The following is a 23,080-nucleotide window of genomic DNA, read 5'->3' on the forward strand; positions in this document are numbered from 1 at the left end:
GAGTTACATCTGCGCCGTGAATTAGAGGGTAGGCAAGAGAGAACGCGTTCTAGACAATGAACTGAACAGTACAGTAAATCTGGCTAGAAACAAGGACGTTCCCGACATCTGTACGAAGACCGCTCAGTAGAACATGGATGGCAAGACACGCCCAGTACGCAGATCTGAAGCAAAGCTTGGTGAACTCGCCGCTCTTTCCAGGGCCGACGGTAAGAGTGGCGAGCTGGAGGTGCTCGGGAACGTCTTTGTCGTAGGGATTAACAGCGTCGTCGTCATCGAGCTGGACGTCGGGGTCGATTTGTACTTGAAAACATGCGCTGGTTGACTTGTACTCCAAATGTTTCGTAGTATCATTTTCTGCCAGCCGCAAACGTTTGTTGCCGTCGACGTTGAGGTCTGGCGAAGAGAGTCCATGTTTTGTAACCATTCTCAGTTAAGAGGAAGGTATAAAGTATTACTAAGCTAAAACATACATTGGACATCCAATTGGTACATAAATCCTGCTCAAACGTTCTATGCTCGTCCTGCCTGTAGTAGTTCTCTCAAATTGCTCGATAATTCTGGCAGATTCGCAACCCGCACTTCATTGGATCCACGGTTCCGAAGACCCGTTTGATTCGGGGAAGAATATGCTTCCTCTGCTTGCCGTCTGTCTATGTCTGCTACGAGCTGCGCAAAAGATAGGAAGAGTACTTCGGCTTGTGCCAGTGTCGTGTCTAGTTCGATGGTCATGCTCAGTTCGTTGCAGTACTGCATATATATAAGTATTCAGCAAACGAGATCTCGACTGTGGTATTTACCTTGAGAATTTCATCAAACTAGCAGAGGGAAGCGGTTAGACACGACCATCGGATGTTTAGGGAATTACACACCTCTACCAAATACCGCAAAATCATGTCTCGGTGAGACTCCAAGACAGCCAACGCGACAAATAAAACAAAGTCATTGCTGTAGTAGTCGGTCCATAAGACTTCCCACAAGCGCAAAACGTCATCAAAGGGAAATTCCCTCTTAAATGCAATGAGAACCCAGCTAAGTAAACGACATAAGTCATAATCTCAACACGCATGAACGACTTTCCGTACCGAAAACAGAAGAACAGATTCAAGCCGTCGGTGTTTTCTGGAACTAATTTAGTTTTCACTAGAACCCAAATCAACTAAAACATACCGAGATGACGATAAAGTTCTGGATCCATCATGCCAATGAGTTGCTGCAAAGTCAAGAGCTGCTTCTTCATGCCGCTCTGATCGCGAAGGAAGTTTTGTTTCTAAAATCCCCATGAGACTTAAGACCAGTGGCAATAATTTTTGAAAAATGTCGTTACCATCCGCTGCATGAACTCAACAAAGCACCAAAATGTCAACTCTTCGTCGGCATCCATCACGACATAGACCGGCGCACAGAGGTCGGACATTCCTTGCACGTACCCTATAAAAAGCGTCCAGGTGAACATGATGGTGCCTTTCCGTAACTAAACATACCGAGCTCCTTTTCATAGAAATTGTACGTAAGGAGAATGGCGGCAAGCCGGTCTATATGTTCATTGCTGGGCGATTGTGCTCCAATATCATTCATGCTTGGTGAAATTGTGGAATACCGCTTTGCCCTCTCCTTCTCATCGTCTTCACCTGGAGTCGGCGTAGACGATGATGTGGTCGGCGGCGTCGAGAACAAGGGTTGATTCCGGTCAGTTCGTCGACAGTCCACATCGATCCTGTGGCGTTCCTGGAAATGACTTTGAGCATTGAATGCCATAGGCATAAAGTCGGTAACAGTCACCTCCAGAACGTCTGGTCTGTCGAATACATCCGGAACACCGCACCACTCGTCCTTTATGTCCTGGTACTGTTTCCTGAAATACGGGTGTGAAGAAGATAATAGAACACGGCAGAGAGCTCACCTCTTTGTCTCCCAGTTCTTGGTTCGTTCCCCGGACGTCACGTCCCAATCAAAAACACCGAGTAGGAAGGGCCATATTCGCTGCCTCAGCGTCCCACGAGCCGAAATACCTCGCCGGAATATTTCTCGTCTCATATGTTCTATACGAACGGTCGGCCGGCCATCCTCCGCAAACCACTGAGACCACATAAGCTCGTTGACAGGATGATTAGGATTCCGGGACGTCTTGGGTGTCGGCAGATTCGACGTTGAATGGAGCAACTCAAAAATGCCTAACGAGGAGGATTCTTCGGCCAAATTAGACGATGACGGAAGTGCCTCTGCTTCACGCCGTCGAGCACGCTCGCCTTCCTCTGCGACAATCCTGGCCCAACGCGCTAGATAGACCCTAGCACTCTCGAATTCACCTACGCCTCCTTTCTCGACCCAGCTTCCCCATTCCCATTCTCCGTTCGCGTTTACGAGACTCTTGACAGGGTCGGGTAGATGGGGTACTATGGGCTTTGCGAGAGGATGGGAGAGAATATTCTGTGCGGCATGGCGCGTAGCTCGGGTGATGTTGGAGAAAGATTGAAGAAGCGCAACACGAGCCTGGGAGGTTGCCTGTCCGTTCGTATTCGTGGCTGGGGGTGCCAGTGAACGATGAAGAACAGATAAACGGTTCGAGTAGGGATTCGGTGATGCCATCGAAAGTGGTCGAGGGCGTCGGTGAGCTGGAACGGGAGAATGAGAGTCTACATATGAAGACTGGGCCAAGATATCGTCTACAGCATCGTCATCGAATAGTTGGGTAGAATGTGCTTCAATGTCCGCTCGAGAAGGGTCAATGAGGAATAGCGAAGGTTGCAGGGTAGATCGTAAAACATGGGCGAATGAACGTAGCCGGGTTAGGAGGTCCTCGCCGCCCCATGAATTGGGTTTAGGCGATTTCAAAGCTACGGAAGGCGATGGTGGAGGTGGATAGGATGTGACACTGTTTTGCTTCCGCTGGGGTTGAGGGACTGGTACGGCGAAAGAACGTGATTCATCGTCATGAAAGTACAAGGTAGGAAGTGTGTCACCGTTGATGAGGTTGATTCCAACGGAGCCATCTAAACGAATTCAGGTGAGCATTGAAGAAGAGGATTGGACCGACGACGCACGCCATGACGAGAAGGATGGTGGGTAGAGTACCAAGGAATATATTGACGTCAAGGGAACGGAGAATGCATAGGACTCGGGTCGCTGTGTTGGGAGGTCGATGAGGACGACATCTGCAGCGCATCAAGTCAGACCGGAACCCATGCATAACAGCAGAACTCACCGTCATCTTCGTCGTCAATTGGGGCCTTTTCCTCAATCTTGACGAACTTATCCCATTCTTCGGTCCCCTTTTCATTCAACAGTGTCTCCGGAATCCAGGCGAGAAGATATGTCGGGTTGAAGGCCTCCTGCAGCCATTGAGCGTTAGCCAAACATGATTCAGTTGGACGTACTCGTTTCACAAGGGCCACAAAGCCGGGAATGTTATCCCTCGCATACGCCGTCGGATTAACATACACCTTACTCTTTGAATATACCAAGCGGTACCTATCCTCCAAGGGCTGGGCTCTGGCAGAAGATCCGAGAACAGAATCAGTGTGTTTGATCTCCACCATAGAGTCCAACTGGAGCAAGATAGGGTTCAGATGCGCAAAAGGCGCCAAAGAAAACGGATACGACGCACTGAGCTAGTAGAAAATGCAGAAAGAGAACTCTCAAAAGAGGAGGAAATGTCTTCGCTCATTGAGGGACGGATAATATATATAATATATACATCAATCGACTGCACAGCAGCGCAGTGACCAAAATAGGGTACGTCATCTCCACGTGTTCGCAAAACAGAAAATGATTATGTAATTCGATTTTGGTAACAAAAAGTATAACAAAACAATGACGAATCACTTCTGGTATGACCAGACGTTTTTAAGCACTAAGAACAGACTATGAGAGCAAGAGATATACAACGAAGAACCACGACTTACGGCCTGCCTGGGTTGCCAACCTGTTCAAGGAGTCATCGCTCTCTCCCTGCGACCGCACCTGTCCGCACAGGGCAAACGTCGTAGACGTAGTCAAAGCACGGCCATTCGCATCTACGTCAGCAATGTTAATTTGAACGGATGCATGATCCTTGGAGGTAATGAGACGGTCTACGGATACATAAGTCCACAGTGGAAGCCAAGACAAAAAAAAAAAGCGCACTTGTGGCCGCGCATTTGCGAGGGACGTAGAGATCAACGAGAGCACCCTTTTCATAGAGATTCAGTACTAGAACACAACGTGCGAGAATTGCTAGAAACCCTACCTGGTCGTTTTCCATTTCGACTATGAAAGATAATACCAAGAGCCAAACGATACTGGCGGAGGAGAGTGCGTGGGAAAAGAGCAGAACTGTACAGTTTAAGGTTCAGGTTCGGCCGGGAGATGCCGACCACCCATGCCTTCCTTCCAAGATACGTCTAGCGCAGCGTACAAGAAGGCGCAACGGCAACACCAAAAGACAACGAAGAATAGAAACAATGCAGTTGATGTGGACTGGACACCGTTTAGGGCAGCTGAGAAGATGTACAAGGCGCGGTTTCCCCCTCCGAGCCTCGCCAATGTCTTGGACCTTGCTACTCTAGACAACACAAGATCAGAGGAACTCGAAGCCGGATTCTGGGTCGGACGCTCGGAAGCTGTTGAATTCAGAGAAATCAAGCTGAAGGACGCGAGGGTAGCGTATGCGATACCATCGATACCTGGTCTGTGTATGTGTGAAGCCTTGTTGAGTGCTAATGCTCCTACAGGTCTTGTTATTCTTCCTTCTTTTCTGTCTCACAAGAGGCAGAAAGATCTCATTCGTTGGTCACTATCCAGTCAGGCGCGACATCCCAATCCAACGAACCTGGACACCCACTATTTTATTCCGGAAGAGGGTCTTTGGAACGTAAGTGCCCACGAAGATGTGATAGTGCAACCACGGAACCCAGACCCTTCATCTATGCCTCACGAGACCTGCACTGGGCCCCGACAGCTGATAAACAACGCCCCAGCCAGCACCGACAACTTCCAGACCATGGTGGAAATGCCTAAACCGCCTCCGACTCCATCAGCAACTGCTCAGCCGCTGCCATGCTCCCATCTTCTGCGTAAAATGCGGTGGGCCAATATTGGATGGTACTACCACTGGGGAACCAAACAGTATGATTTTGCAAAGGGTAAGGCTCGGGTCGACGATGTTTTGAGCGACGTTTGTAAAGAGGCTGTACGAATAATTGACTGGGATAAAATATATAATACTTGGGATGGTCTGGACTGGGGTGATGAACAGCTTTCTTGGAAGTCGTGGAACGAGAATTATGGTGTGTGACTGAATTGTGATCTTGCTCAATGATACTTATGTCCACCAGAGCCAGACGCTGGTATCGTGAATTTCTACCAGACCAAAGTCGGTATATGTATCTATTTTTCAATAAAGTGATTGGCCGACTCTCTTTCAGGATACCTTGATGGCCCACGTCGATCGCTCTGAAGTGTGTGCTACTGCCCCGCTAGTGTCCATATCGTACGTCCTGAATTCGTCTTTTCGCGGCACAGTCTAAGTTGCCTTTCCCTAGTCTTGGTAACGCGGCTGTATTTCTGATTGGAGGACCGACACGGGACACCGAACCTGTCCCGATTCTTCTTCGGTCTGGAGATGTTGTTATCATGTCTGGTCCTGCCTGTCGAAGGGCATACCACGGTAAACCTGGACCTGTCCCGCCCGAACAAGGATACTGACTACCGACAGGTGTCCCACGTATACTAGATGATACACTTCCGCCGCATCTCGCTGATTGTGGAGATGAGGACTGGGCACGGTATGCGAGCTACATGAGTAAGACGAGGATCAACATAAATGTACGACAGGTGTTTCCTCGAGATTTTGTTCCCGCGATATTACTGTAATTAGTAATAAATAAAAATAGTAATGGAAATCACATGGCAAATTGTGGGTCTGTTGAAGCAGCGATGGGGTTACGGGCGAGCATCGTTGTCTGTGTGACCAGTTTTCTTCTCGGTGAGCCAGCAAATGTCTTTGTCCGCCAGCTGCCTCACCTCCTACCTTCCAGGCCAGCTCTTCACCCACTGGATCGCCGACGCCCTCACCCTCTGGAAATCCCCAGTCACTGACAAAAATCTATGGATCGCTGCATCCTACTACTCTATTCTCACAAAGGCGCCAGCTGAGATGTACTACGCCATGGCTCTTACAGTTCTCGCTGGCGCCGTCACCATCCTACTCAGCCTCAGAGACGGCGAGGCCGGAAATCTTATGTTCGACGGCGGGAGCATATGTGAGCACCATTGCCTTAGCTCGTGTTGGATTCTAACAGTAGTGCTTGTAGTTTTGTTTGGCACTACAGTGGCCATGTACTTGTACTCTGTAATACCAGGTTGGAGCGTTCACTACTTTTACAAATGTACCGTGACATATCCCTCTCTCTAGTCGTATATTCCAGCTTCACCTCCCTACCTCCCCATGAACTCACAGATGCCTTCCCTGCCTTCCTTCGCAGCGCCACCCTCGACCTGGCGTCAAGCAACCTCATCTGCAGTGTCGCCCTCACCGGCGTCCTTGCCCTCCAAGCAGGCAGGTTCTGGGCAGAAACATACGATGTCGATACAGAGGTTGCCGCAGAAAGCGACACCGAAGGCACCCGCTCGCGCGCCAAAACCCCCGTTCCACTTCCTAACTAACGAACCATCATCTCTTTAAAAAATTTTATGGCATGACTTTGGATGTATTGTTGGAGTGCTCTTATCACTATAATAAAGGGTGGATATCTGCTGTAGTTTGTTGCTCCCACTAGTAGTAGAGCTATCAACCAACGTCCAAATCACGAGAGTTTGGGCTTCAGGGTCGAACATCTGGTCGTCCTTTATCTTCTATTCTTCCCTCTGCTCACATCCAGGCTTAAGCATTATACGTTACTACGGCAGTATTACTTGAATACATAAGTATAACCTGTCTAAATTCCAACATCTAAGCCTCCTGCACAATGTCTTCCTTCCGCGGTTTTGAATTTTTGATTTCGTTCCCGAGTCCAATGAGCGTCTGTGCCTCATCGTCTACCACAATACCCAATCCCTCTTCCCTCACCAGTCCAAGGACATGCTCCAACTCCACGAAACCATCCTTGTCCACGTCAAGCTTTTGAATCACAGCTTGGCCAACTTCATCATCAGGCTTGTGCTTTATCACAGCCAGTGCCTTTTCGAGATCTTCCACCGAAATCCGCCCTTGTGCATCAGCAGAGATCATCTGCAAGGAGCTACCCACTCGCGAGTCGTAGTCTTGCATCCGAGAATCGATCTTGGTGAGCATAGTCCGTATACGTTTCGTCAGCGCGCCAGAAGGTGACTTGGGATCTTCTTCGGCCATCAGATTTTCTTCCATCACCGCTCTCAGCTCGTCGCGTTCTTTCAAAACGCTGGATTTTGCCGATAGGACGGACAGGGCTTCAGCAAGTTCCTTTAATTGTTCTGAGGTCATGCGAGCATCCTCTGACTCGATGCCTTCCGGCATAAGCTAAGCTTTGGTCAATACGGTTCACCGACGATATTACGATCAACTTGCTTCAGAATCAGGAAGAAGTGCACGGGCAGTTTCCGCCTCAAGTTCATCTGCTTCCCTCTTTGCACGACGCGCGTCTTCCTCTTTTTGCTCTTGCTCTTCTTCATCCTCAATGAGTTCCTCCTGTTGTTGCAGAACCTCAAGTTTCTGCTTATAGCTGGCTTTGTCTGAATCAACCTCGAGTTCGGCTTCGTTCAACTGAAGACGACCGTAAGGACAAAATTCAAGTAGATAGGAATGTAAAGCATACCAAGTTGTCAGGCAGACCACACAGGACGCTCTCCAAACTCTTGATGACATTTGTCTTTCCATCCTCATTCTCGCCCGCCTTTCTATCAAAGTGGAAAGCCCTTCCTAGAACAAGGAGAACACCGGAGACTCTGTTATGCAGATGTAAATTGATCCATGTCGAAAGTTCTTCTCGTAGTCTTGCGGGAGAAACGCCAGAGGTGCGAATGCCGCGCGACTGGCAGGCTGCTTGAAGCTCGGCTGTGGAGAGCTCATCGACGCCTTCCGATTCAATGAGCTGATCATCCCGACGTATATGCAAAAGTCGCGACCGAATGGCGCCTCGGAGGAAGTTGTCTGTTCCAAACGCGTTCAAACCCATGTACCGACACATTGAGACAAGTTGAGGACGAGATAGATTGTCGAGAGTGAGGTCATCGTCGAAGAGTTTGGCTACATTGATGATATCGGTGGCGGATGGTGACTCGCCAGTAGAACGAACCTGAAGGAGTATAATTGAACGCAGTTACATGAAAAGACCAGCCAGTCCTCGCACCTTTCGGAAGAATTCTTTGAATGCTTCACTGCCTACTATATGCGCATTGGCCTTCAAACCCGATTCACGCAGTGTCTCCTGAAGGAACTTGGCCATTTCGAGTCTGACACGGAGTAGCTTGCGCTCCTTTTCTTGCTGGAATAGTCTGTTAATCGAGAAGCTATACGCAGCATGAAACTGCTTACAGCAGCAAACTTGTCCTCGAACGTAGAGGGCAGCATATTGGGGAAAAGCTTGAGCGCAACAGGGAGTAACAATTCCATGAACGGCACGATGATGAACACTGCGAACGGTACAAGGCGTAAGAGATCTTGGGTTGTCCGTCTGAGCTGCAGGGCAAGTCAGCAATTCATTTTTTGCACATAACTGACAGACATCATACCTGCCTCCGCTCTCGCCTCGTCAAAACCTCTCCATGCAATATTTTCCACTGCAGCCTCGCTGAAATACGAACCTCGGAGACGAGAAGCTTGGAGCCGTGCCAGTAGTGGGCGGCCTCATGCTTGACTTTTTTCCAGACGCGAGGCAGTAGGGGGCTCTTGGGTGTTTCCTTCACGGGTGGACTAGACTTTACCGTTGAAGGGGTCGCCGCTGGTTGTTCGGGAGATTTTGTGCTCTGGAAACGACGAGAGGAAGGGGCTGCACGGTGATATATACGTGGAAAGACGGGGCCTGGGTGTATGCGCAGGACGTGGCTATAGGAACGGACGAGCAAGGCGGGCGAAGGGCGAGGGAGCCATAGAGACATATGGTAGAACCAACGACGAACCAATGAACGGTTGGTCAGGATATAGATAATAACATAGCAGATGTCGTTATCAAAAAATAAATAATCAATAAATAACTCTTCTTTCCTACTATGCAAACCCTTCGTCGTCTCGCACATTGTACACCGCGTCGTTCGCCTCAATTTCGATATTTCACCAACGGCCCATCATCGTCAAACATTCCATGGTTCATCAACCAAGAGACCCCCATCCCGAAGCCACAGGTGTCCGGTTCTGCTCCCCCAATCCCATCCGATGTTCCAGAGCCTGTGAGAGAGCTCTATTCAAAGCTTGCGCCTCTGCCCCATCTCGATTCATCCTTTTTGACCGTCGAGAGACCTACATTACCCAGCCCCGGGCCGCCTCTTCCTCACCGGTTACCCCAAGGACGGAGGAGACGCGGAGGAACACATGCTGGCGAGTCTATGTATGATATGCCTTATGGCCTATGGAGTTGGGTCGTCATTGCTCAGGTAAGTGGTGGTGAGGTCAAAACTCGACCGTGCTTTGACCAGAGGACCAGGTGAAAGAAGGGACAGAGAACAGAGGTGCAATCGAATCGGTGGTTCGTGTCGTAAGAAAGACGGTGAGTGCCTGTACTGCTTGGCTTCTCCTGCAAATCAAATATTCGCAGTTGCTTGAAGTGAAACCTCCCCTGCCCATACCACCAAATCTCAAGGGAAGAATGCTGAACGAATGGGCCATGATTGATGCTGGCGATTTCGCTGTTCATGTACTCAGCCGGACCGTTCGAGAAAGATACTTTTCGAGCATGGATAAACCATATTACCACTAATTCATTTCATTTCACCGTATGGTCGTCTGACTGTCGGTGGAGTTAGAGGCGTCATACTTGCGTCAACGTATGCGTCATGTTTCACTGGCGTCCTATATAGATGTGTCCGCAAGACATTGACATCCAGCTGAACTTTCATAATGTCTTTGAACGATGCTTCTATGGGCGCGATGGGCGCCGATATCCATCCTGGGGTTGCAAACCCGACTGCTTCATCGAACAATCCTAATCCAATGGACACCAATTTTGTACAGTTTTCTCCTCTGTTTACTGGCGGACAGTGGCTCATGGTGGGTAGGCCTCTAATCATACGAGGAAGGCGCGCCACTCTGGTGCTGGTGCTCACTACAAGGGCGACCGACAAGCAGCCCGTGCCATGAGACAGGCAGCCGGTGTCATTGAAGGCCGCCCAGGGATCATAGAGTCAACACATATTGATCCTTTGAACGACGATCCCAACAGGAATGGTGCATTTTGAACTGATTTTGCAAACAGTCTGTAGACTCACAAGGTGCGTTAGATGACGCTTGGAAAAGCGCCAGTCGCACGACGGAGGCGGCGTAAATGTACGTTACATGCTCCTGAGAGAATAAACATTTAAATTCGGTAGTATTTATTAAATAAATCAAAAACCATGTTGTAAACAAAAATATTACTTTCTGTTTTCCACCATGTCGAGCAGAGCAGGCGGTCTGTACGGCGGTATCCAGTTTTCGTCTGGTGCTGCTGTGCCAGCTTCTGCCTCTCAGCCAGCTTTTACCTTCTCTACTACCGAGTCTAGGCCATCGCCAGATAACGAACCAACACCTCAGTCGGTAACGGTACCGACACCACAAGAAACGCCTGTAGCTGCGCCCGAAGGCGCAAAATCCACAGCCGGTACTACTCATCTACTACGCCCTTGAGTGTTTAGAGCTTCTCATTGAAATGCTCCCCTTGTTCTTATGATAAAGGGTGGTCTGCTGCCCTTGCCTTCGCGCCCGTACGACGAAATCAGCAAAAATCGAAACCTGCAGTGCCCAGGCTCCCAGTTGGTGCGGCATTCGCAACAGCCAGTTCTGCAACAGTTTCATCTGCGGCAGTTATATTTGCGCCACCCATTTTGGTTGAACCGCCGAAGCCGTTGGAGCCCGTACAAGAAGCCGTCCCGACCCAGGGAGGATGGGGTAAAAAAGTCAAGCCCCCGTCGATGGTGCTGGAAGAGGATGTCAACGGCTTCAGGGCTGCTGGACAGAAGAGGAAGGGTGGTAAGGGGAAAGGCAGAAAGGTGCATGGTTCGAGACACGTCTCTTTTCAATCCTCACATTCCCTCAGAATAAAAATCAGCTAGTTGTAGCTGTCTGGGATCCAATGGAGCCGTATGATCTCCTGAAGCCAAACGACTACAACGAGTACAAAGTCTGGAGGCAGAAGGAAAAGATTGAGAGACGGGTACGTTTAGCTGAACAGCATCGGAAGCGGGGACGAAGCAGCGATTACACGGACAGTGATGGCGGATCGTCTTCAGACGAACGACCACACAAAACTGGTACGTTCGCTTATGGAGCAATCACACTTGGTCCAATTGTTCAACAGGTCGATATGATGAGTATTACGGCCACTGGTCCAGAGGCGATGATGAGAAACATGGCATCGGTCGTCCTGCTCATCCAGTGGTCCCCCTCGACAAGAACATGACAGGTGATGAAGCATACCAGCGCCGGCTCGCTCTGTCGAGGCTTCAGCCTCCTCGAGCACCTTCACCACCTCAAGAAGACGACATTACGAGTCGCTCTGCCCTCGCTCCTCCTCCTGCGACTGAAACCGGTGAAGAGGCGTATCTTCGACGTCTGGTAATGAGCAGTCGCCCTCCGGTACCGGCACCAGCACCCCGTCCTCCTTCACCGCCTCAACTCGCTTACAATCCTTTCGCCCCGCCGTCTGTTCCACCCCCGCCTCCAGGGCCTCCGGCTGCAGTGCTTCAAGCTACGATAGACGAAAAAGTCAAAGCAGCAGCAGCAATTGCCGCACGCTTAGGTGCTTTGGCTAATACGGCACCAGCACTAACAACTGTGCCTTCGCCTCTTGAAGAGTCGGCAGGATCATCAAAGCGGCAAGCCGTGCCAATCGTTTCACAGGGTTACAGTTTTACTGAATGAATTGGACTTCTAGACCCGACCCGCATGGGTTCGCCGCGCGACTGATGGCAAAATGGGGTCACAAGGAGGGACAAGGTTTGGGTGCAGACGGCTCTGGAATTGTGAATGCATTGGCTGTGGAGCAAATGAAAAACAAAGGGTCGAAGGGCGTTGCCGCGGGGTCTAATCGGGGAAGAATTATCAACGACAATGAGGATGCCAAAACGAGAGATGATAGGGAACGGTTTGGATTACCGAGCAGGGTGATGGTGCTCACGAATATGGTTGGTCCTGAAGATGTCGATGATGGTGATCTAAGAGAAGAGATTGGTGAGTCTGTCTGTAACACCGAGCCTGGTCATTGTTAATATATAAGTGCAGGCGACGAATGTTCCAAGAACGGAACAGTAGAACGGGTGGTGGTCCATCTCGTGAACCCCTCCCCTCCTAATCCGGCAGATGCCGTACGCATTTTTGTCTTATTTGCTGGTCCTGCAGGAGCGTGGAAGACCGTGCGGGAAATGGACGGTCGGTATTTTGGTGGCCGATCCGTCCGTGCTCAATACTTCCCTGAGGGACTGTTCAACCAACTCAATCTTGATGGACCTTTAATTTAGTGTTTTTTTTTCTTTGGTTTTACGACTGTATTGCTTCAGTGTCAATAAAATATATCCGAAAGGCAATCATGCAGAGTAAACTTGTCATAGCAAAAGTTTTAAAAAATCCTAATACACTCGCTTGAATGGTGGTACAGGCTTGCATTCATTTTCGTCTAGCGTGGTGTCAATGACGCGCCGGTATGTCAGTTCGACGTCTGGTTTGTTCACGTCATGCTGGAATGACAAAGTGTGCTTCATCCACTTCTCGTCATCACGCTAAATGAAAGAAACAGTCTGTCAGATATCTTCATCAACAAAAAGGAAGCACACATACATCAGGGAAATCTTCACGGGCATGAGCACCGCGAGATTCCTTTCGGGCTGCTGCAGAGGTGATGGTCTGGATTGCACATTGAAGGACGTTCCGTAGCTCGAGTGTCTCAACTAGATCTCTGGAAGCAGTTACGCTAAGTGCTAAAGGAGAGGATGGCGAACTACTTACGAGTTCCAAATCATGCTCCTGTCCTTGATTCCAACTTGGCTAAAGGTGTTATAAATCTGACTGACTTTCTGAACGCCCTCGTCCAATGATTCCTGGGTTCTGCGACTTGTTTAAGATGGCGTCACATGAATATGCGGACAGACAAACCGGAACACGGCCGCATCGGTTTGCATGGCCTTTTGGAGATCAAGGCGGATTTTGGCAGTTGGTACAGGTCCGTCCGAGTTCCTATGGCCATATTCATGATTCGATGGGCAAACACCAAAAGAGTGACCCTTACCTAATCTTGTCCAGATATTCAATACTCTCAATTCCCGCCTCCTCAGGAATGGCCTTGTGCGGTGTTCCAGGAGTCAACGTTTCTTTGATGTGGTGTGCGCACGCCCGACCGAAAACGACAATGTCGAGAAGTGAGTTTGCACCCAAACGATTAGCACCGTGGACCGACACGCACGCCGCTTCACCAGCAGCATACAATCCAGGAACCACCTTATCATTGCCGTTTTCATCGATAGTGAGGACTTCGCCAGTATATTTCGTCGGAATGCCTCCCACTAATAAAGTAAAGAAAGTAAGAAGAGATGTTTGAAATGTATGGTAACACTCACTGTTGTAATGGACAGTTGGAAGGACAGGAATAGGTTCCTTAGTAACATCAACACCAGAGAAGATAGCTGCAGTCTCGGAGATACCGGGTAATCGCTCGTGAAGAACCTCGGCAGGGAGATGGCTCAGTTGCAAGTAGATATGATCTTTTTCAGGTCCAACGCCCCGCCCTTCGCGAATTTCAATAGTCATACTTCGGGAAACGACATCACGAGAGGCAAGATCCTTTGCGGTGGGCGCATAGCGCTCCATGAACCGCTCACCTTCCGAGTTCAGTAGGTAGCCTCCTTCCCCACGGGAACCTATGAGGCATTTATAGCAGTCCATATACTAGAGTAAGAGTGCCTGACCTTCCGTGATGAGGCATCCGGCACCATAGATACCAGTAGGGTGGAACTGGACGAATTCAAGATCTTGGAGGGGAAGGCCTGCTCGTACAACCATGCCATTACCATCTCCGGAGCAAGTATGAGCGCTCGTGCAGCTGAAGTACGCACGACCGTATCCTCCCGTGGCCAAAACCGTTTTGTGAGCTCGGAAACGGTGAAGAGTGCCATCTTCCATATTCAAAGCAATGACACCAACACATTCTCCATCTTGCATGATGAGATCCAAAGCGAAATATTCGATGAAGAAGTTGGTGTTGTGACGAAGAGATTGTCCGTAAAGCGTGTGGAGAAGCGCATGACCAGTTCTATCCGCGGCGGCAGCACAACGATAGGCTTGCCCACCCTTTCCGAATTTTAACGACTGTCCTCCAAAGGCACGCTGATATATCTTTCCCTCCTTAGTCCTAGAAAATGGGACCCCAAAATGTTCCAGCTGCCGAAAATCAGCCAACAGTCAAGCAATGAATATCTAGCACACCTCAATAACAGTATTAGGCGCCTCGCGACACATATAGTGAATGGCATCTTGATCACCAAGCCAATCGGAGCCTTTGACCTTTTTGCAAGAATAATGAACATATTGAGCGGTCGATAGAAATTATTCTACTTACTGTGTCATACATGTGCCATCGCCAGTCATCTTCTGTCATGTTCTACGACCAAACATCAATACAAACTTGCGTGCATTGGATTGAAAACGTACACCGAGCGCAGCATTAATGCCTCCCTGACCGACGGTAAGAATCGGACGAATGTGACCACGAAGAACCAACCTACCTGTGCTGCTACGGTATGACTTCGCGTCGGGAAAAGTTTGGTGATACATGCAGTGTTAAAGCCAGCTTCTGCCAGGCCAAATGCTGCTCTCAGCCCAGCACCGCCAGCACCTCTGAGATCACATAAACGCGGGGTTACAGTGTGACATGCGGAGAGGACTCACACAACGATGGCGTCGTATTCATGTTCAATGAGAGGATAGTTCCCGGACGACCAAGACTGTAAAATCCCGTTCATAGGGTACTGAAGAGCTCTAAGGACATGCTGGCCATACCTTGACCTCCTCAGCCTTGACAGGGTTGGTCGCAACGACCTTCCTGGCGACAGCAGACGAATGAAGGGAGCGCTGAGAACATAGAAAATATTTGGTAAGACGCCTGCTGAGCATGGTGGGCGGTGAGGACGAGGGAGAGGGGCACGCCCAGACGAGATGGAAGTAGGTTGGAGAATGTCTGCTCCGATCGTGACGAGCTCTTCCGACCAGAATCTCAACCAATCATATCCCCGTGATTTCTTTCGGCTTTCGGCTTTACCAACTTCCAAGCGAGCCACCAGCCCGCATAAGACAACATTATATGCTAACTCTACAAAGTATCCTACCGCTAAAGCTACCCTTTCCAGTATAAATCTTTCGTCAAGGCAGGGCCCCCAGTGGATCCTGAAGTACCTCGGACATCTTCTCTCGTCGGCCGTCAGGTGCAGACCTTGACGTTGTAGGCGGTGGAGGTCGAGGCAACGTCTCAGGTATAGAGGAAGTAGGAGACGAGAAGTTTGACCGGGTATAGTTCCAAGGTGCTAGCCGGGCAGGGCTGTTCTGGCTCAAAGATGACGACACACGTCCAGCTGGCGGCATACTGGCATCCAGCAAAGGCCGCAGCCCTTTACCTCTCACAGGGCTAGGTTTCACTGGTGCAGGTATTTTTGGCTCAAAAACTTCAACCGCATCAGCTTGCTTTGTCTTTGCCCACTTCCGTTTTGCATTCTCCTCTTCGCTGTACAGCCTCTCCTCTTCAATGTCATCCGTCGATTGACTGATCAGGATGTCTCTCATATACGAAAGTGATTCGATGGCCTGCCGTCGCTGCTTCCGTAGGCGCTCTTCGTTCGTCTGATCTTCATCCTGAAGTAGAACATCGACAATCCACCCCAAAGAGTCACCGAGTCTTTTGTTCATGGCACGAAGGTCGGATAATTCCTTTTCCATCTCGAGCCGTGACCGAGGCTCCCAAGGTGGCCGTTCTCCTAAATTCTCATCAGTCATTTGGTACGCATTAGCCGGTGCGCGCATGAGTGATGATGCAAGTTCAGGAATGTTGCGCTTGTATAATAAATGGTCATCCAGAACAAACTTACAATAAATAAATATGCTTACCTTTAGTTCCGACACAGCACTCATGAAAGTCTTATTGATACCCAAGCTTTCGCCTCTTTCTAAGATTCCACGTGCAAGCATCTCGGAAAACCCTAAACTTTGAGACGGTTGTTGTCGAGTGTGCCCTTGCGCGCTCCCAGAGGCCGGAGTCGAGAGCGGTCTATTTCGAGCAGGTGGTGCAGTCCGCCGGCGAGGAGCAGGTAGAGTTTCTGGTACATCCATCGTTATATTCAATAGGTTGCGATTTTCAGAGACCAATAGAACCCCAGTAGAAGGCGTTGGAGACGTTTGTAAAGCCAGCGCTTGTCGCACTAGCAGGCTTGTTGGGTGCACAGAAGTGCCATATTCGAATGAGCGTGGCACGGACGGGTAGCGCAATAGGACAGTGAGCTGGGTGGAATAATCGGATGGTAATACTATAAACCATCGTTATCAGCAAGAAGATGCAAGGTGTAGAAAACTCACATTCGTTGCGGATACGTATCAGCATCGCAACGCAGATCCATGGAGCCAGATCAAAGGATGGATCACATGCAAAAAGTGCATCCCATAATTTCATTGCATCCGAGAGAGCAAATTCCCGAGTAAACAAAAGTCTCAGCCACCGGCTGCCAGAAGACTGTGCTATGAATATTGAAAGACTTGAGGATTATCAACCTGAGCTTACATTCCATATATTTGGGGTTCTATGCCGGTTGTTTGGAACCGCTGCCATAGCTGTGGATCTGTGGTCCGTAGAAGATTTGCCTGTATGTTGTTGCACGTCTGAACAATGGGTGGCACATAGGGTTTTAAATCGATGGGACCTGGAATGTGTAAATGAACATGAGAGGGTAGCGGAGATCGTCCTTTCGCGTCGACGGAGGGCTCTCTCCATTCGTACCATTGAGAGGCAGATTGCATAACTGCGCTAAAGAGACACCAAGCATCGGCTGCAGCCCAGGACTTAGAACATATTTCTTGTACTTTGAAGTCGTGAACGTATTCCTGATCGTCTTCGGATACCGAATCGTATTCGACAGCGTAATATAGCGGTGCCAGCAGCTCATGCATACCTCAAAACAATAGTCAGCCAGAACGGTGCGAGCATACAAGTTGAAAGTCACCTTGGCGATAGCCTATGTCGGGATGCATGACTGAATAGATAAAGAGGATGTTGGTTAATTGGGCTTGCACATCTGGAAGTCGGAAGAAATCGATTTCGGGAAACCTAAGTACCCATCTCAGTCAAGCGGACACCAGGTATCAGTCACGACTTACGTTCGTTCAACGTCTTGTAAAATCGTTTTCCGCAGTTCGACGGAAGCAAACCATTCTGTCCAAGGATTCTATCATGTCATTCTGAGAGGTTAGCAAAAAATCAGCCATGCATAACATACCTCCGTATGTAAACTTAGAGGGTTATTCCTGTCAAGGTTGACTTCCAGCCTAAATTCATGCTTTGGCGATGGCAATGACCCTGGTAGGGCGAATCCGCCTTCATAGCTTCCGTCCGGTGCTCGCATCTTCTGCAGTAGCAATGCAGCATACTGACTTCGTGTCTCTCGCAAAGAATCAATCAAAGGAGAAGAATCTGCTTCTACCAAAGCTTTGAGGGGTTCGCTGCGTACGAGGAAGAGCTATTATGCAGGTGAGGCATGTTGTTGATGGTGGTGGATATACGCACACCTTCCATGCAATGCTCCGCCCAGGAATCTCCAGAACATCGTCAGAGAAAGGAAACAGACGATCTGCTAAAGAGGCATCTTTAATCTTCGCAAGAGACGTGCCGGAGCTGAACAGACTGTGGAACGCCTTTCTGCAGTGCAGTGGTCACCACGAAGCCACTTTAACAAGAGAAGAAAGATTTACGGACTCCACTGATTCGATTCTTGCTCTCGCCGTGGTCATACCTGCTTCCGCCGGCCTCGCAGACATGGAAGCGCTAAAACCGAATGTAGTATTGACCGCTGTTGTCTGACGTAAGAAAAGTCCGACAAAAAGTGAAAATTCTTATGATTTGTATGACTACAACAGAGATTAAACAGATAACAATAAAACAACTACATAGCAAAGAGATAGCATGATTTTAACCGATGTAATTAAATGTAGAGTAGTAGAGGGTGATCCATAGCAGACCTGGGACAGAAATACAGTGAACACAAGCAACAGCAACAGAGAAAAATAAAAGTACCAGTGTAAATAATCGTATGAAACCAATCAATGTCTCCAGCCTGGACTACTAAACTGAGACCAGTTATTGTAAAGCGCGCTTTCTTGCGTCGCCCAAGACCCACCCCAAGAACTCGTGAAAGCATCTGTATCATATGTCGTCGTAGGAACATCTTGCGAGACCGCCCTCACTGACATTGGAAACTGTAGATCAGCATCAATCGAGTGTGACGAAAGTCGATAGGACATACCAAAGTTGTCCAAACTAAAATCCATATCCGCTTCGCGTGTACGACGAGGTATGCTGTCAACCGGCTCTACATTAGCGCCGGGAGGGGACTCTGAATACCGGATATCGGGCCAAGAAAATTCATTCGGCGGCGGAACGTGCAAATCCCCGCCAAAAGATGAAGAGTCTAAATTATGATCACCGGATTCGGCGTAGGGTTGGGTGCGAAGGTGGGGAACGTTTCTTGCCATCAAGTTGGCTAAGAAGCGAGAATATAAAGCAGGAGTATGGCGGCCGTCCAAGGCCACTTTGTCAGACGCCAACACTCTGATGAGTTTGTTGACGCTGTATATAATTTCCTCTTGAACTTCCTGCGACAGAAGCGGCAAAAACTTGGCTCTCAGAAGCTGAAACCCGGAACCATCAGGAGGGAAATAGCGATAAAATACAAAGTGCTTACATTAACCAGGTAAGCGGCTGCAAAAGAAACATAAACGAAGTTGGCTTCCATCGCATATCGCAGATGTCCAGTAGGATAAAGTCGCTCCACCGTAATCTGAATGACAGATCGTGCAGCATCAATGGACCGTGTCAGCACTTCAGAGTCTCGAGAGAGCCCGGATTTTGCTGCATGTTGAAAGCCGACGGCTAGGACCACTAATCTAAGATATGCAGTAATCCTGAATCTCGCTCAGCGCGCGAAACGGTGTGTAGAAGCAATGGATCCTACATATGGGTAGTGCTTCCACGATAGGCGCATATCTGGAGAGCTAACATTCGACATAAGGTTTAACGGCCACCGGATATCAAGGATAAGGTAGACTTACGATTATAGCTGTATTCCTCGTCGTATCGACTAACCCAAAGGCGTAATTCTCGGTCAAGATGTTCTTCTGTCTCTATGGCAGCTGAAACGACATCGAAATCCTGCACAGAATTCTTATGAAATGCCTGACATAGGAAGTACAGACCACCTACATCGCGGATCCGTTGTCGCAGACTTCCTTCACCAATGCGCTTACGCCATTGAGCCATGATCACAATTATCTGCACGTAGGCACAAAGGTGTACGTCGAAAGGTAAATTATGGCGTGAAGCCTTGTACCAGCCTTCAGAGTGAACCGCCATATGGTCGTCTAGGCTAAGCATTGGTATTTTCCCGAACTGTATTGAGTGTGAGCCATCAACGCAGAAGCAGTTAAGCCTGTGCCAACAGCCATGTCATCCAATGAACGCAGGCGCTAGCTAATGATACTTACCACGTTCTGGTCCTGTTCATAGCCTCACGCTCACCACATTGCGGCGCGGGCTTATTAAGCCCTAATTCTAAGGCCATGCTGTGATCAATTATGAGAGATCGAACGTCCAGTAGAAGGTCTGGAACATACCGTATAGCTACACCCATCAAAAGCCATCTGCGGTCTTCTTCCCATTTCTTCCTGGGAGCAGCATACACAGCCATCAAGAGGTATGCTTGACATATATCGACACTTTTGGTGCCATCTACCAAAGACTTTCCAGCTACGTCACGCGCGAAATCTTGAGCTAGATAGTATAGCTCTGGCTGCAAGTGGTAATATCGAGACGCAGTGGCACATACTATTAACGATCTTCAGGATGGTTACCAGAGGCAGGTCGAAAAGATTACGCACTAACGGTGAAAAGAAACGGGCTAGTCCAGATGAGCGATTGGGGAGTATGAAGCTCGGGGTCGAGAATAGAGAAAAAGGGCTAATCAAAGGCACATAAGCACTGTAACTGCTATTGAGAGCCAGAACAAACATTAATTCTTTCAAAAAACCTAGTAAATATTCAGCACATGAATGCATGGCCTATGCGGATAAAAAACGTACAGATTGAAAAGTGCCCGGATGTCATCGGATGTAAGAGAGCAGTACTTGACAATATCGGGAGGTGTTGTGTGAGAGATGTCATGTTTCTGTCCGTGTACTTGATTGAATTCTGATTTAAAGATTAAAAAACACCTCTGTAATGACTGAGTCCTACCTGGGGGAAAGGATTGGAAGAGGTGTTCGGTCGGACTATCTCCGCCAAACGATAATTCGAATCTATCAGGATGATGGGCATACTTGGAAGCTCCTGCGACACGTTCAGTAAAATTTACGAAAGTGAGCCTATGAAACAACCCTACCACCAAGGTCAGACGTGCGGTTTCCTGCCAGGTATTCCAAATGCGCCCGCGACATCCGATCGCGGATTCTATTGTCAGCCTTGAGTTTGTCGAACTGCTGAAGCAGAGCCTGTATTTGGCAGTCTTGGTTAATTGCCCTTGTCTGCAAATCTTCGTGGGTACTACGTTGCGATAGGTGAACAAGTGTCATAACTGTAAAAGAACAACATACGGCGCGGGTTTCCGTTTCTTACGCGTTCGAGGGATACACTCATAGCTCCCAGCTTGACATCTTTGACAAGTGGTTTCGCCCGGGCTGAATTCACAGCGAACCTGATTGAATAATCTGAGCAACCAGAATAGTAAATTGAAGGCTAACGCAGACCTTCAACGACTTGCAATGCACGCATGCACCAGACCTGGGGAAGTAAGTAATATATAAATCAAAACTCGCGGAGTCATGTTAGAAACGTACGCTTTGTTGAAGGGGACGCGAGAACTTCGACGAGATGATTCAGCCTCCTGCGGTTGCTCGTCGGACTCGTCGCTACCGTGCTCGCGACCAAAAAAATGGAAGAGAGTGGTGTCGTTAACAGGAGAAATACTTGCGTTTAGAGCGTCTGAAGCGCCTTCCGTCTTCATTAGGAGGAACGGTGGGTATGATGGAAAGAGACGACATTGAAGCAACGGCGTTATATGCCGATTGCATGGGAGAGAAGCAGTTGCCCTTTCGGGCGGCTTCTTCCGGACATCAATGCATCAATTTGTACATAAACAACACGTGAATGATAACCGAGCGGCATTTTCGGCAACTTGTACTTAAACCGTATTCGCATTTGACAGTGGTCCAGTTCAGCATCTCAAGTAATAAAATATCTTACATCTTCAGGTGCCTATACAAATGTCAATCTCAACAGAATCCTAAGCGTGATGGTGTCACTACACTACTGATCTTGCATCCAAACTGTTGGGCCTCACTAGTTCCCTGGGAATTCCGTAGTAGAAGCCCGAGCTTCACGGCTGATGGCAGATTTGGAACGAGTCGAGTTGCAGAGAACACGCCCTCGTCTTCATTAGAGTCTCATAAATGCCTTGGAGGAGGTCGCAGTTGGCTGCGGTGACCATTTTTCTGTCCGACTTTTAAATTCCAAGGCAATACGATTCCTGGGGGGGGGACACGAAGACATCCACCACTTTGGTCAGCAACTTATCAATGCTCCGATACCCTCGAACAAAGCGGCCGAGCCTGATTTTGGTGGCTTCGTCATCTACTTTGTGATAAATCAATCAAGGTCCACCAACTATTCTGGCCCAGAGACTGTATGGTAACCTTTTACCGTGACAAAGGTGCAGCACCCGTCTGGCAATGTGAAGGCCCATCGGTGGAGAGACGGCTAGCCCGTGTGAGTGGATCGTTCCTAAAATGCAGCCCGATTTCCATTTACTCCAGAATCAGATCCACTGTGGCGTTAAAAAATAACCTCGTAGAAAAATAAACTTGGGAACTCAATACAGGACTCGTCACCGCGTGTCATCCCTTGACGCTCCTTACCGGATCCACCGAACATCATCCTCGTGCGCTTTTCCGGTCCGAAGTGCCGACAATGCATTCCAAACTTTCAACCTTACCCAACCCTTTCAGAGTACTGCGGTTGCCAATTCAATCCATCCAGTTCAGTGGAAAAGGCTCCATGAATTGTTGTATAGAGAACGTCCGTCTGGACTCTGCGGTCCAATTCGGGGTGACGTGATCAACTGGGAGACATTCGGTGTGATATGATCAGGTCGATGCTTAGCTTAGGCTGCCCTCAGCCAATGAACTGGACTTGGAATCATTGCGACATCTCAACAACCAGGTGCGCGTTTTTGTCAAAGAACAGCAGATCAGCTGCTTAATTGAATACACCCATCTTCAGATTTTAGCCTTTCGCTCGACTCGACGATTTCTCCGCACAATGATGTCCGTCAAAATGCAAATAGTCTCGATTTGGCTCCTACGTCATATTATTCTCGGATACTTCGCGGCTACTGGCAGTGCCTGTACTTAGTGCCTAGCGGATATCAACTTGCAATTGGGGCCAATTGATTGCGAGAAACGTGGCCTCTTCTGCGTGAACGAGGAGTGCAAAATGCGCACGTCTTGGGAATATGAGCGTAGCTTTCTTGGAATAACTTAACGATCGATATCAGTGCGCAGTTTCAACATCGTCCTGGCTGGTTGCAATCGGACCTTAATTACCTGACCCCACTTTACCGACGCGCCTCATGTGAGCAGTCTGTCAATCTCGTATTCTTAGACTAACCCCTCGCATAGCTTGGCTACCACACGATGCTCATT

General features: G+C 48.9%; 11 protein-coding genes across 11 annotated transcripts; 5 read left to right on the forward strand and 6 right to left on the reverse strand.

Moving 5' to 3' along the window:
• Window positions 1-513: 513 nt before the first annotated feature.
• BT62DRAFT_998602 (RabGAP/TBC) lies at window positions 514-3,667 on the reverse strand (the record flags this gene model as incomplete). Its single annotated transcript, XM_043190740.1, has 12 exons — window positions 514-750; window positions 801-818; window positions 873-1,032; window positions 1,086-1,122; window positions 1,171-1,270; window positions 1,328-1,431; window positions 1,485-1,855; window positions 1,904-2,993; window positions 3,045-3,155; window positions 3,206-3,332; window positions 3,378-3,548; window positions 3,608-3,667. The coding sequence occupies 12 exons, from the start codon at window positions 3,665-3,667 to the stop codon at window positions 514-516; spliced, it is 2,586 nt and encodes an 861-aa protein (XP_043046070.1).
• A 154-nt stretch (window positions 3,668-3,821) lies between these two features.
• On the reverse strand, window positions 3,822-4,243 carry BT62DRAFT_977211 (ribosomal protein S21e; the record flags this gene model as incomplete). Its single annotated transcript, XM_043189262.1, has 4 exons — window positions 3,822-3,853; window positions 3,906-4,073; window positions 4,126-4,171; window positions 4,229-4,243. 4 exons carry the CDS (start codon window positions 4,241-4,243, stop codon window positions 3,822-3,824), a joined length of 261 nt encoding a protein of 86 aa, XP_043046071.1.
• Window positions 4,244-4,360: 117 nt separating this feature from the next.
• BT62DRAFT_958504 (uncharacterized protein) lies at window positions 4,361-5,853 on the forward strand (the record flags this gene model as incomplete). Its single annotated transcript, XM_043188455.1, has 6 exons — window positions 4,361-4,667; window positions 4,713-5,267; window positions 5,316-5,353; window positions 5,406-5,470; window positions 5,523-5,647; window positions 5,696-5,853. 6 exons carry the CDS (start codon window positions 4,361-4,363, stop codon window positions 5,851-5,853), a joined length of 1,248 nt encoding a protein of 415 aa, XP_043046072.1.
• A 47-nt stretch (window positions 5,854-5,900) lies between these two features.
• BT62DRAFT_925130 (uncharacterized protein) lies at window positions 5,901-6,936 on the forward strand. Its single transcript, XM_043184725.1, has 4 exons — window positions 5,901-5,965; window positions 6,018-6,242; window positions 6,294-6,341; window positions 6,395-6,936. Exons 1-4 carry the CDS (start codon window positions 5,917-5,919, stop codon window positions 6,643-6,645), a joined length of 573 nt encoding a protein of 190 aa, XP_043046073.1. The 5' UTR covers window positions 5,901-5,916; the 3' UTR covers window positions 6,646-6,936.
• Window positions 6,827-9,086, reverse strand: BT62DRAFT_925132 (LETM1-domain-containing protein). Its single transcript, XM_043184726.1, has 6 exons — window positions 8,689-9,086; window positions 8,492-8,635; window positions 8,307-8,441; window positions 7,773-8,252; window positions 7,526-7,720; window positions 6,827-7,477 (listed from the first exon to the last, which is right to left on the reverse strand). Exons 1-6 carry the CDS (start codon window positions 9,052-9,054, stop codon window positions 6,932-6,934), a joined length of 1,866 nt encoding a protein of 621 aa, XP_043046074.1. The 5' UTR covers window positions 9,055-9,086; the 3' UTR covers window positions 6,827-6,931.
• A 58-nt stretch (window positions 9,087-9,144) lies between these two features.
• On the forward strand, window positions 9,145-9,869 carry BT62DRAFT_1070329 (uncharacterized protein; the record flags this gene model as incomplete). The annotated part of the gene is made up of 3 exons (XM_043178641.1): window positions 9,145-9,546; window positions 9,597-9,659; window positions 9,708-9,869. Exons 1-3 carry the CDS (start codon window positions 9,166-9,168, stop codon window positions 9,867-9,869), a joined length of 606 nt encoding a protein of 201 aa, XP_043046075.1. The 5' UTR covers window positions 9,145-9,165.
• A 142-nt stretch (window positions 9,870-10,011) lies between these two features.
• Window positions 10,012-10,536, forward strand: BT62DRAFT_925136 (uncharacterized protein). The gene is made up of 2 exons (XM_043184727.1): window positions 10,012-10,117; window positions 10,168-10,536. Exons 1-2 carry the CDS (start codon window positions 10,031-10,033, stop codon window positions 10,345-10,347), a joined length of 267 nt encoding a protein of 88 aa, XP_043046076.1. The 5' UTR covers window positions 10,012-10,030; the 3' UTR covers window positions 10,348-10,536.
• Window positions 10,510-12,657, forward strand: BT62DRAFT_10373 (uncharacterized protein). Its single transcript, XM_043178395.1, has 6 exons — window positions 10,510-10,748; window positions 10,823-11,136; window positions 11,184-11,397; window positions 11,445-11,961; window positions 12,021-12,316; window positions 12,368-12,657. The coding sequence occupies exons 1-6, from the start codon at window positions 10,541-10,543 to the stop codon at window positions 12,601-12,603; spliced, it is 1,785 nt and encodes a 594-aa protein (XP_043046077.1). The 5' UTR covers window positions 10,510-10,540; the 3' UTR covers window positions 12,604-12,657.
• BT62DRAFT_925139 (succinate dehydrogenase) lies at window positions 12,602-15,327 on the reverse strand. Its single transcript, XM_043184728.1, has 13 exons — window positions 15,134-15,327; window positions 15,023-15,078; window positions 14,860-14,971; window positions 14,786-14,809; window positions 14,694-14,735; window positions 14,561-14,638; window positions 14,044-14,515; window positions 13,696-13,995; window positions 13,368-13,641; window positions 13,235-13,315; window positions 13,088-13,186; window positions 12,920-13,037; window positions 12,602-12,861 (listed from the first exon to the last, which is right to left on the reverse strand). Exons 1-13 carry the CDS (start codon window positions 15,245-15,247, stop codon window positions 12,712-12,714), a joined length of 1,920 nt encoding a protein of 639 aa, XP_043046078.1. The 5' UTR covers window positions 15,248-15,327; the 3' UTR covers window positions 12,602-12,711.
• A 50-nt stretch (window positions 15,328-15,377) lies between these two features.
• Window positions 15,378-18,183, reverse strand: BT62DRAFT_939581 (RabGAP/TBC). The gene is made up of 9 exons (XM_043187721.1): window positions 18,087-18,183; window positions 17,900-18,029; window positions 17,611-17,850; window positions 17,492-17,559; window positions 17,338-17,441; window positions 16,899-17,286; window positions 16,697-16,839; window positions 16,232-16,647; window positions 15,378-16,177 (listed from the first exon to the last, which is right to left on the reverse strand). The coding sequence occupies exons 1-9, from the start codon at window positions 18,146-18,148 to the stop codon at window positions 15,494-15,496; spliced, it is 2,235 nt and encodes a 744-aa protein (XP_043046079.1). The 5' UTR covers window positions 18,149-18,183; the 3' UTR covers window positions 15,378-15,493.
• A 247-nt stretch (window positions 18,184-18,430) lies between these two features.
• Window positions 18,431-21,384, reverse strand: BT62DRAFT_977217 (uncharacterized protein; the record flags this gene model as incomplete). Its single annotated transcript, XM_043189263.1, has 14 exons — window positions 18,431-18,573; window positions 18,634-19,018; window positions 19,072-19,291; window positions 19,435-19,538; window positions 19,590-19,815; window positions 19,871-19,948; window positions 20,000-20,210; window positions 20,264-20,342; window positions 20,394-20,412; window positions 20,465-20,700; window positions 20,759-20,924; window positions 20,975-21,075; window positions 21,128-21,161; window positions 21,218-21,384. 14 exons carry the CDS (start codon window positions 21,382-21,384, stop codon window positions 18,431-18,433), a joined length of 2,169 nt encoding a protein of 722 aa, XP_043046080.1.
• Between the last annotated feature and the right edge of the window lie 1,696 nt (window positions 21,385-23,080).

The sequence above is a fragment of the Guyanagaster necrorhizus genome (genome assembly GCF_019112545.1).
Source record: "Guyanagaster necrorhizus MCA 3950 unplaced genomic scaffold BT62scaffold_1, whole genome shotgun sequence".
Lineage (NCBI taxonomy): Eukaryota > Fungi > Basidiomycota > Agaricomycetes > Agaricales > Physalacriaceae > Guyanagaster > Guyanagaster necrorhizus.

Excerpts from the sequence above, each read along its gene's own strand:
- BT62DRAFT_925130 (XM_043184725.1), top strand. The coding sequence starts at position 5,917 with ATGGGGTTACGGGCGAGCATCGTTGTCTGTGTGACCAGTTTTCTTCTC. Across the intron at positions 6,243-6,293 it reads GTTCGACGGCGGGAGCATAT|TTTTGTTTGGCACTACAGTG; the intron begins GTGAGCACCATT and ends TAGTGCTTGTAG. Across the intron at positions 6,342-6,394 it reads CTTGTACTCTGTAATACCAG|TCGTATATTCCAGCTTCACC; the intron begins GTTGGAGCGTTC and ends CCCTCTCTCTAG.
- BT62DRAFT_925132 (XM_043184726.1), bottom strand. The coding sequence starts at position 9,054 with ATGTCTCTATGGCTCCCTCGCCCTTCGCCCGCCTTGCTCGTCCGTTCC. Across the intron at positions 8,442-8,491 it reads TCGAGGACAAGTTTGCTGCT|CAAGAAAAGGAGCGCAAGCT; the intron begins GTAAGCAGTTTC and ends AGACTATTCCAG. Across the intron at positions 7,478-7,525 it reads CACTTCTTCCTGATTCTGAA|CTTATGCCGGAAGGCATCGA; the intron begins GCAAGTTGATCG and ends ACCAAAGCTTAG.
- BT62DRAFT_925136 (XM_043184727.1), top strand. The coding sequence starts at position 10,031 with ATGGGCGCGATGGGCGCCGATATCCATCCTGGGGTTGCAAACCCGACT. Across the intron at positions 10,118-10,167 it reads ATCCAATGGACACCAATTTT|GCCTCTAATCATACGAGGAA; the intron begins GTACAGTTTTCT and ends CATGGTGGGTAG.
- BT62DRAFT_10373 (XM_043178395.1), top strand. The coding sequence starts at position 10,541 with ATGTCGAGCAGAGCAGGCGGTCTGTACGGCGGTATCCAGTTTTCGTCT. Across the intron at positions 11,398-11,444 it reads CGAACGACCACACAAAACTG|GTCGATATGATGAGTATTAC; the intron begins GTACGTTCGCTT and ends ATTGTTCAACAG. Across the intron at positions 11,962-12,020 it reads TCGGCAGGATCATCAAAGCG|ACCCGACCCGCATGGGTTCG; the intron begins GCAAGCCGTGCC and ends TTGGACTTCTAG.
- BT62DRAFT_925139 (XM_043184728.1), bottom strand. The coding sequence starts at position 15,247 with ATGCTCAGCAGGCGTCTTACCAAATATTTTCTATGTTCTCAGCGCTCC. Across the intron at positions 13,996-14,043 it reads CGGATGCCTCATCACGGAAG|GTTCCCGTGGGGAAGGAGGC; the intron begins GTCAGGCACTCT and ends AATGCCTCATAG. Across the intron at positions 13,038-13,087 it reads AGGAGCATGATTTGGAACTC|AGATCTAGTTGAGACACTCG; the intron begins GTAAGTAGTTCG and ends AACTGCTTCCAG.
- BT62DRAFT_939581 (XM_043187721.1), bottom strand. The coding sequence starts at position 18,148 with ATGTCTGCGAGGCCGGCGGAAGCAGGTATGACCACGGCGAGAGCAAGA. Across the intron at positions 18,030-18,086 it reads GCAAGAATCGAATCAGTGGA|AAAGGCGTTCCACAGTCTGT; the intron begins GTCCGTAAATCT and ends ACTGCACTGCAG. Across the intron at positions 17,560-17,610 it reads CTCTAAGTTTACATACGGAG|AATCCTTGGACAGAATGGTT; the intron begins GTATGTTATGCA and ends ATGACATGATAG.